The 11,979-nt window shown below is 50.7% G+C and overlaps 3 protein-coding genes across 8 annotated transcripts; 1 reads left to right on the forward strand and 2 right to left on the reverse strand.

Annotated features, from left to right (window-relative positions):
* Positions 1-266: 266 nt before the first annotated feature.
* Positions 267-2,352, forward strand: LOC6503947 (thioredoxin, mitochondrial). 2 transcript variants are annotated; one of them, XM_001963860.4, is made up of 2 exons: positions 267-626; positions 1,229-1,720. In XM_001963860.4, exons 1-2 carry the CDS (start codon positions 435-437, stop codon positions 1,523-1,525), a joined length of 489 nt encoding a protein of 162 aa, XP_001963896.1. In that variant the 5' UTR covers positions 267-434; the 3' UTR covers positions 1,526-1,720. The 2 variants fall into 2 exon arrangements, with proteins under 2 accessions (XP_001963896.1, XP_032308564.1); XM_032452673.2 differs by lacking the exon at positions 267-626 and adding an exon at positions 937-1,069 and having other exon boundaries at positions 1,229-2,352.
* Positions 1,777-5,535, reverse strand: LOC6503702 (5'-AMP-activated protein kinase catalytic subunit alpha-2). Its single transcript, XM_014905554.3, has 3 exons — positions 5,185-5,535; positions 4,701-5,060; positions 1,777-4,164 (listed from the first exon to the last, which is right to left on the reverse strand). Exons 2-3 carry the CDS (start codon positions 4,977-4,979, stop codon positions 2,698-2,700), a joined length of 1,746 nt encoding a protein of 581 aa, XP_014761040.1. The 5' UTR covers positions 4,980-5,060; positions 5,185-5,535; the 3' UTR covers positions 1,777-2,697.
* Positions 5,536-6,594: 1,059 nt separating this feature from the next.
* On the reverse strand, positions 6,595-11,975 carry LOC6503701 (sex-lethal homolog). Of its 5 annotated transcripts, XM_014905553.3 has the most exons (7): positions 11,836-11,975; positions 10,941-11,122; positions 10,493-10,861; positions 10,068-10,175; positions 9,800-9,981; positions 8,849-9,447; positions 7,585-8,751 (listed from the first exon to the last, which is right to left on the reverse strand). In XM_014905553.3, the coding sequence occupies exons 2-7, from the start codon at positions 11,001-11,003 to the stop codon at positions 8,735-8,737; spliced, it is 1,338 nt and encodes a 445-aa protein (XP_014761039.1). In that variant the 5' UTR covers positions 11,004-11,122; positions 11,836-11,975; the 3' UTR covers positions 7,585-8,734. The 5 variants fall into 5 exon arrangements, with proteins under 5 accessions (XP_001963898.2, XP_014761038.1, XP_032308562.1 ...); XM_001963862.4 differs by having other exon boundaries at positions 6,595-9,447; XM_014905552.3 differs by having other exon boundaries at positions 6,595-9,447; positions 10,493-10,858; positions 11,836-11,972.
* Between the last annotated feature and the right edge of the window lie 4 nt (positions 11,976-11,979).

Here is an 11,979-nt window from a genome sequence, read left to right on the forward strand (position 1 = left end):
CATGTTTCAAAAAGTAACGAACAAATGTTTAAACGAAATACTTTCTCCGCATGTATAGTGCAAAGATTCAGATTTTATGGGATAAGGTTTTTTATTTAATTTTCGAACCCTATCTTTTCGTTTTTAGACTAAAAAGAAGCTTATTGTGAGGCATAAACTCTATATACCGCCTGTCTAGATTATCCATTTTTTAAATTGATCTTTTTATAGTTTTTTTTGGCAGTGTATAGTTTCCCATAAAATTGATCGATAGAATGCCCACCGGAGATACCTGGTCACACTGCCAGCTCTGCAGTTTATAAACAAACATTACGCATACACGGAAATACGAAACTGGTTAAACACATCACCCCGCAATCTAATCGCCTGCCCACACAACGCGCAAATTCCGTCTGTTTAGTCCCGCATTCTGTCCCCGAATCGCAGAAGAGAAAATGCTGAAGATCGCCGCCGAGGGAATCGCACCACGTCTGGCGGCCTGTTGCTGGATCGGCTCCTCCAGCGCGCAGAGCAGCTGTCAGAAGATAGCGCCCCAAGCAGCCAAGGCCACGCAGAAGTACCTCACCCAGTCGCAGGCCCTGCTCAAGAAGCTGGTCATCAAGGATCACTACGAGTTTGATCAGAAGGTGAGTCAGCTGGCGCCTCAGGGCGGATTATGCAACGGCTAGATGTACGGGAACGGCAAAGGAATCGGACTGCATAGTTGGCGTACGTGAGCAAGCTTCGCCGGGGAAGGAGGGGGTCGATAGATACATCCCACACCACCCCATGACGCACTTTTGACCGTGGACCCACCGCCTTGCACATGTGTGGGTCGTGCTGTGCCATGTTTCGTTTTGTTTGCGTTGCTGGCGATTGGCTCGTGCATGCAAATGAGCCCCAAAACATTATATTCCGGTTTGAACCCCTTCCCGCCGGACGGGACCACGGCGAAACGATTAACTATGACGCTACTCGCATTGCAGGGCTATAAAAAGGCGGCGAGATAAACACTATGGGTCTTTGCAGAAGGCGGGATGATTCGTTCTGGTTCTGGTTGGACTTTGCCTCAAACAGATCAAGATACTCGGTGGGTGGTAAAGAAACCCCTGAATCTGCCCTATTAATCTAATCCCGTCGACAGCAATCAATAGGTGGGCTTTTCGGCTACCAACATTGCATAAGGCAACGCCTTCTGTCAGCCCCGGATTATCTTATCTAACTACACACTCTTACTAACTATTTCCAGGTGATCAATAGTGACAACCCAGTTATAGTGAACTTCCACGCCGAGTGGTGCGACCCCTGCAAGATCCTCACGCCCAAGATGCTCGAGCTGCTGGAGAACTCCAGCGAGATCGACTTGGCGGTGATTGACGTGGAGACGAACCTGGATCTCGTGGAGACCTTCGAGGTGAAGGCTGTGCCCGCGGTGCTGGCCTTCAGGAACGGAGTGGTTGTGGACAAGTTCATCGGGCTGGTGGATGCGAACAGCATCGAGACGCTAATCGACAAACTGAAGCGGAAGCAGCAGCAGAAGCAGTAGGCGTAGCTCATAGGGAACCAGGAGTACAGGAAGAGGCGGAAGCGGAGGCGGAGGAAGATCGAACGGTTGCGATTTTATACACGAAACAGGAGACTGTAACTGCGATAGCCCTATCCCGAGGCAGGACTCACAATCATCGATGCTGAACGTGCAAAATACCTTAATTGCAATAAACTAACACTAATTACGGCTAAAGCGTTATTCTGAAGCACTCCCAAATGTTTACTCCAAGGGGCAATGAAAGAACCACGGACTGTTTATGAACAATTGGCGTTCGCTTTATTCTGACATGACATTACTCAATATACGTACATAAAACTCGCTCTTGCCCCAAGCTAATTACAATAGTGATCTAACAACATCCTCCAGGACAACGATCCGGTACTCAATTCGTTAGGCATAATACAAATATAGACGTACACGTACGGTTTGGATTTGGGTAAAAATAATAACTCAACATGTATATATATAAACAGAACAGAAACAAATTCGAAGCCCGTCAGTCGTCCGGGAAAATACGGATAATAAAAAAGCTTAAGACTAACCCGAAACGGTAACGATGTCGGTATCGGTTGCGGCGAAGCGAATAGCAGCGACGGCTGACGGGCTTTCGAAAACTGTTTTTCTTTTTTCAATTTTTGCTTTTTCTTAGATTACACAGCCGCACAAAGGAAGCCGAGAGGTCGGAGTTCGTCCAGGAAGCATTCAGCAGCGGGTCTTTAATCTTTGGGTTTCTACGCGGAGTTCAGAGTTCAGATACAGAATTAGCCCGAAAATGTTTTCGGATTTGGATACAATAAAATAGTCCCTAGGGCAGGCTAAACTTATAATTTGTAGTTTCCACTTGCGGAAAATGCTCTCAATTTCAAATAGGATTTCGGAACAGTACAGATAATTTGGGGGGGGGAGTTAGAAGAAGCCAAGTCAAGTGTGGGATCTTTACGTTTGGGAACTCTGACCACCCGAGCAACACCTCCTTCGTACGGCTATGTCATCCCGGCTATGGTCAATCCTTAGGGCGGTCCGCCGTTCAAAACGCAGGCCACCAACCGAGAAGATTCCATAACCATCCCATTTCATCCTTATCCTCATCCATCCATCCATCCGCCCGGCGCTGCGGACGACGGCGGTCACCCACTCCTGGTATTCTTCGGGTTTGGGGGAGCCAGGGCTCAGCGCGCCAGCTGAATAATGAGGGCGGCGCACATCTCGAAGAACTCCATGGTGTGGTGGCCGGTCGGCTGCAGCGGCATCACTCCGGACACACTCAGGGGCGGCGGCGTGAGGCTCTCCATGATGACGTCGTCGCCCTGCTCCACCTCGTCGTTGGTCAGCGACTTGAAGTCCAGCAGATAGCTCTTGGCATCGACCTGGTACAGCTGCAGCGACATCTTCGAGAACTTTCCCGTCTTGACGTTCTGGCGGCGGACGCGCACGTGGTACGAATTGATGATCTTCCACTCGTAGTTGAGGGCCTTCATGGCGCGATACACCTCCAGCATGATGTCGTTCGGCTTGCTCTGCGACCGGATGCCCAGGTGCCACTTGGCACGCTTGATTGGAGTTCCGCCACGGGCCGTCTTCTCCGGGAACGCCCCACCGCCCGACGTTTGGACGGACATGGCCAGCTGGCGGTCGCGCATCGGAGCAATTCGCTCGGGATGTGGTCTGATTGTGCTACTTGGCGTCGAGGAGGCCGAGGCTGGCGGCACTGGAGTGGCCGTGCCCGAACTAGCAGCCGTTCCGCCGCCGACAGTGACGGTGGCCAGCGGCGCCTGATCCCCCAGGCCAGACTGGGGCGCAGGCGGTGGCGGAGGCGGCGGCGGCGATCCGGCCACAAAGAAATTGTTGATCTCGTTTATCTGGTTGGCGGCGTCGTCGGCGAAGCGCTTGTTGTCGATGATCAGATGGTAGGCAATGGCCAGCTGATCGTGAGGGTCCCCGCTGAGCAGGGAGTTGTGCACCTCCGACTCCTTGACCCCGAACTTGGTGCACACCTCGGCCACCGCATACGTGTCAATTACGTTCGAGTCCTGCTCGATGGAAGATGGGAAGAGGTAGGCGGGCAGGTCCTTCTGGAACCACTCGTGCTTCTTGATCTCCTCGATAGTGGCCCGCTTCAGCGGGTCCACCTGCAGCATCTGGCACACCAGGTTCACCACCTGCTTGTTCAGATACTCGGGAATCGGAAAGATGCCCGACTTGATCTTGCGGAACAGCGTGGGAACGTGCTCATCGTCAAAGGGAAGCGTGCCGCAGAGCAGTGCGTAGAGGATGACGCCGCAGGACCAGATGTCCACCTCTGGGCCGGCATAAAGCTTGCCGGAGATGACCTCCGGAGCGGCATAATTCGGAGAGCCGCAGGAAGTGCGCAGAAACTCACCATCCAGCATCATGTTGGACAGTCCAAAGTCGGCGATCTTCACGTGCATGTTGTGGTCCAGCAGCAGGTTTTCGGGCTTCAGATCTCGGTGGACGATCATGTGCCGGTGGCAGTAGTCCACCCCGGAGATGATCTGCTGGAAGAAACGACGGGCCTGGTGCTCCTGCAGCTTCCCATGCTTCACAATGTAGTCGAACAGCTCGCCGCCGCTCACGTACTCCATGATCATGAAGATGTCCGACGGCGTGGAGATGACCTACAACAAGTGTTCATTAGATTTCGCAAAAACAATTACAACAATGTTGCCATTGAACGGCGTCTGCCTTTAATCTCTCTCGCTTTCCAATTTCTTTGAAGAAACCAAACAACACGAGCACTGGGCTGGGTTTCCTGAAACCCATTCAGGTAATCTCTGGGGACGAGTGAAACCCAAGACCCCAGACAACTCAAACCTGCTGACTGTAGGCTCAGTAGCACCCTAATTGCAATTTTGTTTACTATGGACTGCAACTTTGTTTATCCACCGGCCAGTTGGAGTGGTTTTGGGTTGCAGATACCATTAATTTCCTGCTAATGGGACGCTGACGATTCTTCAAATTCCTCGATAGACGCTAGCTTCTCGTTGACGGTTGCATTGACGGATATTATGTCGCACACCTGTGTCTCGGGGCGGGGGAACCCTACGTACTCATCCACGCCCGAAATTTCGAACACTGCCCCGCTAAGTGAGTGGCGTATCACCTTCCGGCAATGGTATCCCATTCAGCGCTCTGCCCTCGGATCTGTTCTCACCTGGTAAAGTTTGATGATGTGAGGGTGTCGGAAGAGCTTCAGGTTCTGGATCTCGCGCCGGATCTTGCCCACCACGTCCAGGCTCTTGATCTTCTGACGGTTGAGGATCTTCACGGCCACCTTGACGCGGGTGATCTGGTGCTCGCCGATCTTCACCTTGCCGAAGGTCCCGGTGCCCAGAGTGGCGCCCAGCAGGTAGTGCCCGATCTTCACCAGCGGTTGGCCGTTGGCGGTACCGGCGGCCGCCGCCTCCGCGGCCGCAGCCCTCGTCTGGGGCATCGTCCTGGATTACTGATCCAGCGAGTGGTTAATGGAAAGGTGCTCCAGTTCTAGCTGCAGCTCAGCTCCCAGCGATGGCTACTGCAGAGAGGCGAGTCGAGGGATAGGAGAGGGAAGGTCGTTATCGTTTATTGCGTAGTCCGCTCCGCTTTTTGGTGGAGCCTTCGTGTTGATTCACTTTCCCAGGCTGGCAGCCAGTACTCACCTCTATGCAATCCGTTTCCCGGACTCCGGACTGTAGCTATGAAGAATGTGAAGTGAAGTGAAGCCTAGCTGCAATTTATCTATTCGATTTCCTGGTTTTCCTCTGCGCTTTTCTTCGCGTTTTTTGCTTATTTAATTGACATTGGAATGCTCAGAGCTGCCAACTTGGCCTTTTTCCCGTCAAATTTGGCTTTTTTACCAGAGGGAAATTGGAAATCGTTCTATTATCTTGTATTAGTGTTCTTTTTTAAAATTTTAGCACGGAAACAATTTTTATTTAGTATTTATATATATTTATTTTTGCCAATTTAGCTTTTCCAGTCCATCAAATTCTGGCAACACTCCTTCCAACAAGAACAACGCAGCTGATTGTTAATTGGTCCCTCTCGCTCTGGCCTGGAAGTAGGGTCTATCGAATATAAAAGTTATCGACAGAGCTGCCACACTGTGCTAATTTAATGCGGGAAATTTAAAGTGAATTTCAAAACTCTTGGTGTAAGCTACCAGGCTACACTTTTAAATAACTTGAACACTCTAGAAAAATAAAAATTTACTTGCATGAAATCATAAGCTGCCAGATGGAGAACATGTGAAAACTATAAGTGCAATTATAAACATAGGATTTTACCATCTAAAATTTGGAGTCAGTTAATCTTCGGGAACCGATCTTCGGGATCTGATACGAATACTCAAGGAAGAAGCCAATTGAAAACAGTTTCGTATTGTGATTGAAACACATTTATTACACAAACTTTTTGTATAGAGATGTTGCACATAAAACAATCTTTAAATCTTTAAATCCCTTATCTCGAGTTTCAGATGCATCTGATAGATTTACAAATGTAATTTGTATTTCATGTCAATTTCATGTCCGTAAAAGTAAAGGTGCCACAGCTTCTTTTGTTCATCTCCGGTTGTCTCGGAAATCTTAAGGACTAGTTATATTTATGTGTATATTTGTATGTATGTATGTGTGTATGTATAGTATAGACTACAATTCAACTATGCCAAAAGTCGGCTGGGGGGGATTCACAGGAGTATCCCGATCTCCGCACAATTAATATGTAACTCGTAATCGTAATCGTAAGCTCCATCTCACAGCGTGACTGTACCGCCTGTATCTTCTCTCTCGCTCTCTTTCACTTGAAGTTCGCTGCTCCTCGCATCGTCTATCTCATTCGCGGCGACGCGAGTCTGATTCGATTTTTGATTTCGTTTTCTACAATTATTAACTTTAAATACATGTATTTCGGTTGTTTCATAAACCTTTTACTCTACGATTATTCTGAAAAAAAATTGCATACCTTAACTACTATAATGCTAGGGACTAGGCTTTACCTTTTAAGATATCGACTCGAACAAACAAAAACAAAAAAAAACAAAAAAAATATGGGACTTGGGTGTCCCGCGGTTGCTGGTGAAAAATAGCAAATTTATTTATATTCAGCAGTTTTCTTGTCGAGTTTGTTTGAAGGTTTTCGCATAGAATCTGGTGTTTTTACATTCATATATATTTATCTATATATAGGGCGTGTAGGGCGTTTAGTGTAAGTTATACATCAATAATTTATTTATTATGGTATGGTAGTTAAAAAGCATGTGCCACGACTCGCAGATCCTCATTGAGTTATTAACTATCATCGTCGGCAGAGGTGGCCCACTGGTCCACTGCACACTATAGTCGGTCTATAGTCCGTAGTCTCTGTTCGCGGGCCGTTGGCTCTGTCGTCTGTCGGCTCAAGTCTCCTTCATAATAATTCATAATTCTTTCCTCGGTTTTGTATGCATCGCTTATACAAATTATACAAATTGGAATTGTTTCTTTACTGTTTTTCTGTTTTCTGTTTCATTGTTATTGATCTGGATCTGAATCTGGATCTGGATCTGGAGAGAAATCCACACTCGCGTGTTTCATCAATATGCGCAACCGTCGTCTACGATAAAGGATTAGCTAGCTCCTCGGGCGGAGCTGTCTGTGTTGGGTTGGGGCTTATGGGGTTATGGTTAAGGTTAAGGTTAAGGGGGTTTGTGGGTTTGTTTGTGGGGACTTGTGTACTTTGGAACATCGTTTCATAGATCTTATTACACGCTATGCATCATCAACTTATGGTCTCCTAATCTGTGGGTGTTCGTGTTCTTTCTGCTCTTGCTTGCGATACTTGTGATTTTCACTTGCATCCTCTTATATTCGCCTCCTGCTGCCAATGCTTGATTTGCTATTCCTAGGCCAGTTCTTGGGCAATCTCAACCCGTCCTGGCTCTCTAACATGGATATACATATATACGGATAATACAACACATACATACATGCATTTAGAGAGACACAGAGAGAGAGAGAGAGAAATAAAGGTCTATACGGTGAGGGTTACTCTTTACTCTTTTTGGTTTTTGGGCTTTTGGGTTTTCGTATTTTGCATTTTGCATTTCGTATTTTCGTTTTTTAGCTTGCTGACCTTGCTGAATTGCTAGTCTAAAAATTGCATAAATTAGTTGTAGCTGCCACCGCCTGTGTGCCAGCTTCCTCCCATACTTTCCGGTCCTTCACCTTGTCTGCCGCCTGCTGCCCCGCCTACTGCGCCGCCCTCGCCGTCGTTCTCCATCATCTCTTCGTCAGCTCCAGCACCGCCGCCAAAACTAATGCTGCTCATCTGGGGCACCAGGGTCGGGTCCAAGGTATCCGTCTGTTGCACTGGATATTCCGTCTCCGGCAGCTGCACCGTCTCCACAAAGTACGGCTCCCCGCCCGATGCCTCCTCGTCCTCCCTATAGGTCACGTAGACGAGACCCATGGCACACATTTCACCGTTCTCCGCGTCGTAGTAGTTCACCGTGTTCACGTAGTTGTCGTTGGCGTACTGGTAGAAGACGCAAGTGCTGGAATTCTGGGTGGCTCCCGTCTCCACGGTAATGGGGATAGCTTCGTACGGAGTGGCGACTGTGGCCATTGCTGGGTACTGAATGGCCGCCACGGTGGATGTTATCTCTGGGGGCTGCACCAGTGTGGAGGTCACTGTCTGATATGCAAGGGGTACGGGGGATGTGTACATCAGGGGGGCGGCGATCGACGGAACCCCAGACGCCTGATGCCAGTCCAAAGGAAGAGCCTGGGTCGGGCTGGTGATGGTGCAGGTGGCTGCTGGATTGGGTCTGGGGGTGTGGGTGGGGGTGTAGGTGGGAGCAGCGACCAGTAGTGCTGCTGCGGCTGCTGCTGCAGCTTCTGACGAGACGATGGTTGCCGGAGCGGCGAAAGCGGCAGAGGCTACAGAAGCAGTCGGGTAGGTGGTTAGAACCGGAAAGTAGGCCGGCGCAATGTAGCTGCATTCGGATCTGTATAGGTTGCCGTGGCTCGAGGAGACCGAGATCTGGTGGTTGTGGTTGTGGCTAATGGGCGGTGGTTGGTTCAGCATCTGCAGCTGAATCTGTGCCTGATGCAGTTGCACTGGATTATGATGTGACTGTGGCTCTGGCAGTTGCCATTGCTCGCTTGCGGCTGGCTGGTTGGGAATCAGATTCGGAATCGGCTGCAAATCGGCAATGGCAGCATGAACACTTCACCTGTGAGATGCAGCTAATATCGTGTAAAGAGATTAATTGCGTTTAGATAAATTTCTGTGCATGGTTATAGGGATGCGGTTTTTGAGATCGTGTGTTTCTGTTTGATCTACCTCTGTGCGCCATGTGGTGGAAGTTGCCACCGGCTCCTCCGCCGCCACCGCCACCGCCACTGCCACCACCGCCTCCGCCTCCGGCACCGCCGCCTCCATGGATCGGCATTCCCATGCCCATGCCCATGCCCATACCCATGCCCATTCCCATACCCATGGGGTGCATCTGCATCGGATGTGGGCCCATGTTGTGGTGATTGTTGTTGTGGTGATTATTATGGTGGTTATTATGGTGATTGTTGTGGTGGTGCTGTTGGTGGTGCATCGGGTGGTGGTGCGGATGCGGGTGGTTCTGCTGCTGAAGATGCTGCATATGCGGTGGCCCGTTGTGGTGGTTGTTGTTGTGATGGTTGTGGTGGTGGTTGTTATGATGGTGGGGCATCTGCATCGGCCCGCCGCCCATGTGCGGCCCAGGTCCTCCGGGCCCACCAGGGCCGCTGCCCGGTCCACCTCCTCCTCCGATCTGCGCCATGAACTGCGCCGCCTTGGCCTTGCCGTGCTCCTCGGCCAGTCGCACCCAGATCGGCTGCGATCCGCCCTCTGGCACGGTGTTGTTGAGTGTTTTGATCGCCTCCTGGGCCTCCTCGCGTTTGTTGTAGCTGCGAAACAGAAAAGTCGTTATTAGCATGCGTGTTGGAATGGGATTGGAGTCATCTCCAGCTTAAACCGAAAAGCATCACAGGGATTTGTAAAAAATGTAACACAAATGAACCGGATTCGGGTTGCTTATGTCCAGAAAACCATACCAGACTCGACACAAGAATCCAGAGAGCACAAATCCTTTTCTCCACTCACTTTTCTGTACCACAATATAATCTCAATTTCACAACCACACTGGTCACTGGACACTGGACACTACAGGGCCCAACTCCTTCTCTTTGGGAGACTCTTTGAACTCTATAGGCGCCCCTGAAATGGGGTCACTGTGGAGTAGGTCAGCCCGCTACTCACCGAACAAAGGCCACTCCGCGGGGACGTCCAGTTAGCTTGTCCCGGAGAATGTTGCGCTGGACGATCTGGCCGAAGGCGGAGAAGATCCTATCGAGCATCGCGTCGTTGATGTTGCGCGGCAAGTTGATCACGTAGAGATTGGTGTCCTTGATGGACTGTCCCCCAGGACGAGCGTATGAGACCTGCAAGTAGGCGTTTTGTTAAAGGGTGTCTCTGTGTGGCAAGGGGATGTGGCGAACACCCTGGGGGAGGGGCATTGTTGACGCACCTTCAAACGCTTGTTGCGCACATAGAACCCGTTGAGCTTGAGAATGGCGTCCTCCGAGTCCGCCTCCGATTTGTAGTCCACGAACCCGTAGCCGAAGCTGTATCCGGTCTGAGCGGTGGGCGTCCAGAATAGAGGGCGGGATGCAAGTAAAGGAGCGAGAGTGAGTGAGCGAATGAGTCCTGCAGTGGAGCAGTGGAGCGTGGGAGCTTGCAAGTATGTATGCAGTGATGCGACGAGTGAAAAGGACGGCACCTGTGACGTGCAGTGCACCTGGATTCCTGGTACCCTGGTCTCCATGGAAACACAGGGATCCGGGCCCCAGCTGCCCACACAGCTGCCCCACTTCAGCTCAGCTCTTGCATATTTTGATATACACACACGCGTCGCACCACGAGCAAGAGCAAAACGCAATTTTTTATGCTCACCTTGAAGTCGCGCATTATCTTACAGGTGTTGATGGGTCCACATCCGCTGAAAAGATTGTAGAGCTCGCGATCCGTCATGTCCTGGGGTAGGTAATTGATGATGAGATTGGTGGCGCTGGCGCGGTCGAGCTGCTGCTGTTGCTGCTGCTGCAGTTGCTTGGCAGTGGCTCCGCTGTTATTCCCGCCATTTCCATTGCCATTGCCGTTGCCGTTGCCGTTGCCGTCTTGGCCGTCAGCTGACTGGCCGTCTTGGTTGTCCCCGTCTCCGTCTTCGTCCTCCTCCTGGTCGCCCTGCTGCATATCCTGGCCGTTGCTGTCATCCTCGTTGTAGTCTTCGTCGCTCTGACCCTCGACTCCGTCGCCCGACTGCTGAGCAGCAAAGGAAAAAGGAGGTAGATGAAGAAGGCTGGTGAAGTGGAAAATTCAAATCAAATAGGAATCTACGCACCTCCAAGTCGGAGGACTGCTCCTCGTCGTGCTCCTGGGCCTGCATTTTTTCGGCTTGGGACATCCTTTGTAGCTGCTCCTGCCTGTTCGACTTCTGCCTTCCTGTGCTTCCTGTAGTCCTGGTTATCCACTGACTCCCAGCGTCGTCTCCGCTTGTCTTTGTGTCGCAGTTCGCGCCAGAAACTGCAAAACAGAAATAAAGAAAGGGATGGTTGGGTGGAGGTGGCGTGGGTGCTGCAGGGGTTTCTACTGCTTCTGGTAATTGAATTAGACAGTGGTTGCTGCTGGATGGGCTGGTGCTCTGGATGCGAGTGCAGTTGCTTCCGCGATGCGTGTCCGTTTCTCCCGCAGGATCTGGATTGATTGAGCGCCAGAGTGACGCGCGATTTGGCTCGGACCCTCGGACCAGGAAAATATGTGTGTGTACCTCACTTTGGAGCCTTCGGCAGCCGAAGTGCGAAAGAGAGGGGGCGAGAGAGCAGTGCATCGTATGGGGCCGCACAGAAAGTAGGATGCAGCTTGCAGGACGCTGCCAGGCATCCTTGCCCATGCGTCCCCGCTCTCGGGGGCCCCGCATCTTGATCTCGGAGGCGCCCAAATAACCAAAATACGGGAGAAACGCCAAAAACCAACGAAGCACCCAGAAAAAAGTACGATACCAACACGAAGCGGACGCACACACTCCCAAATGGCACTCTCACACACAGCTAGCCGCGGTGCACATACGCAGCCTCATACCAACACACGCATATTCACAATGGGTGTTAGTGAGGCTTAGGACCCGTGCAAGCGAAAAAGCACCATTAAAAGCGTGAAAAAAACGCCTTTTCAATGATAAAACCAACCGGCTTCGATTTTGGGGCGACTTGCTTAATGTGCCACTTCAGTTTACTCACTTTTCAGCAATCACCCGAGCAAACTTTAGCAGAAAACAGCAATTTTTGATTTTTGTGCACTTTTCTCAACGAAAACGCCGAGAGAACGAGGCGAGTGTTGCCAGATTCGAGGTGCATATGCGAAATCTTTTTATCGATGTTTCC

The sequence above is a fragment of the Drosophila ananassae genome, chromosome XL (genome assembly GCF_017639315.1).
Source record: "Drosophila ananassae strain 14024-0371.13 chromosome XL, ASM1763931v2, whole genome shotgun sequence".
Taxonomy (NCBI): domain Eukaryota; kingdom Metazoa; phylum Arthropoda; class Insecta; order Diptera; family Drosophilidae; genus Drosophila; species Drosophila ananassae.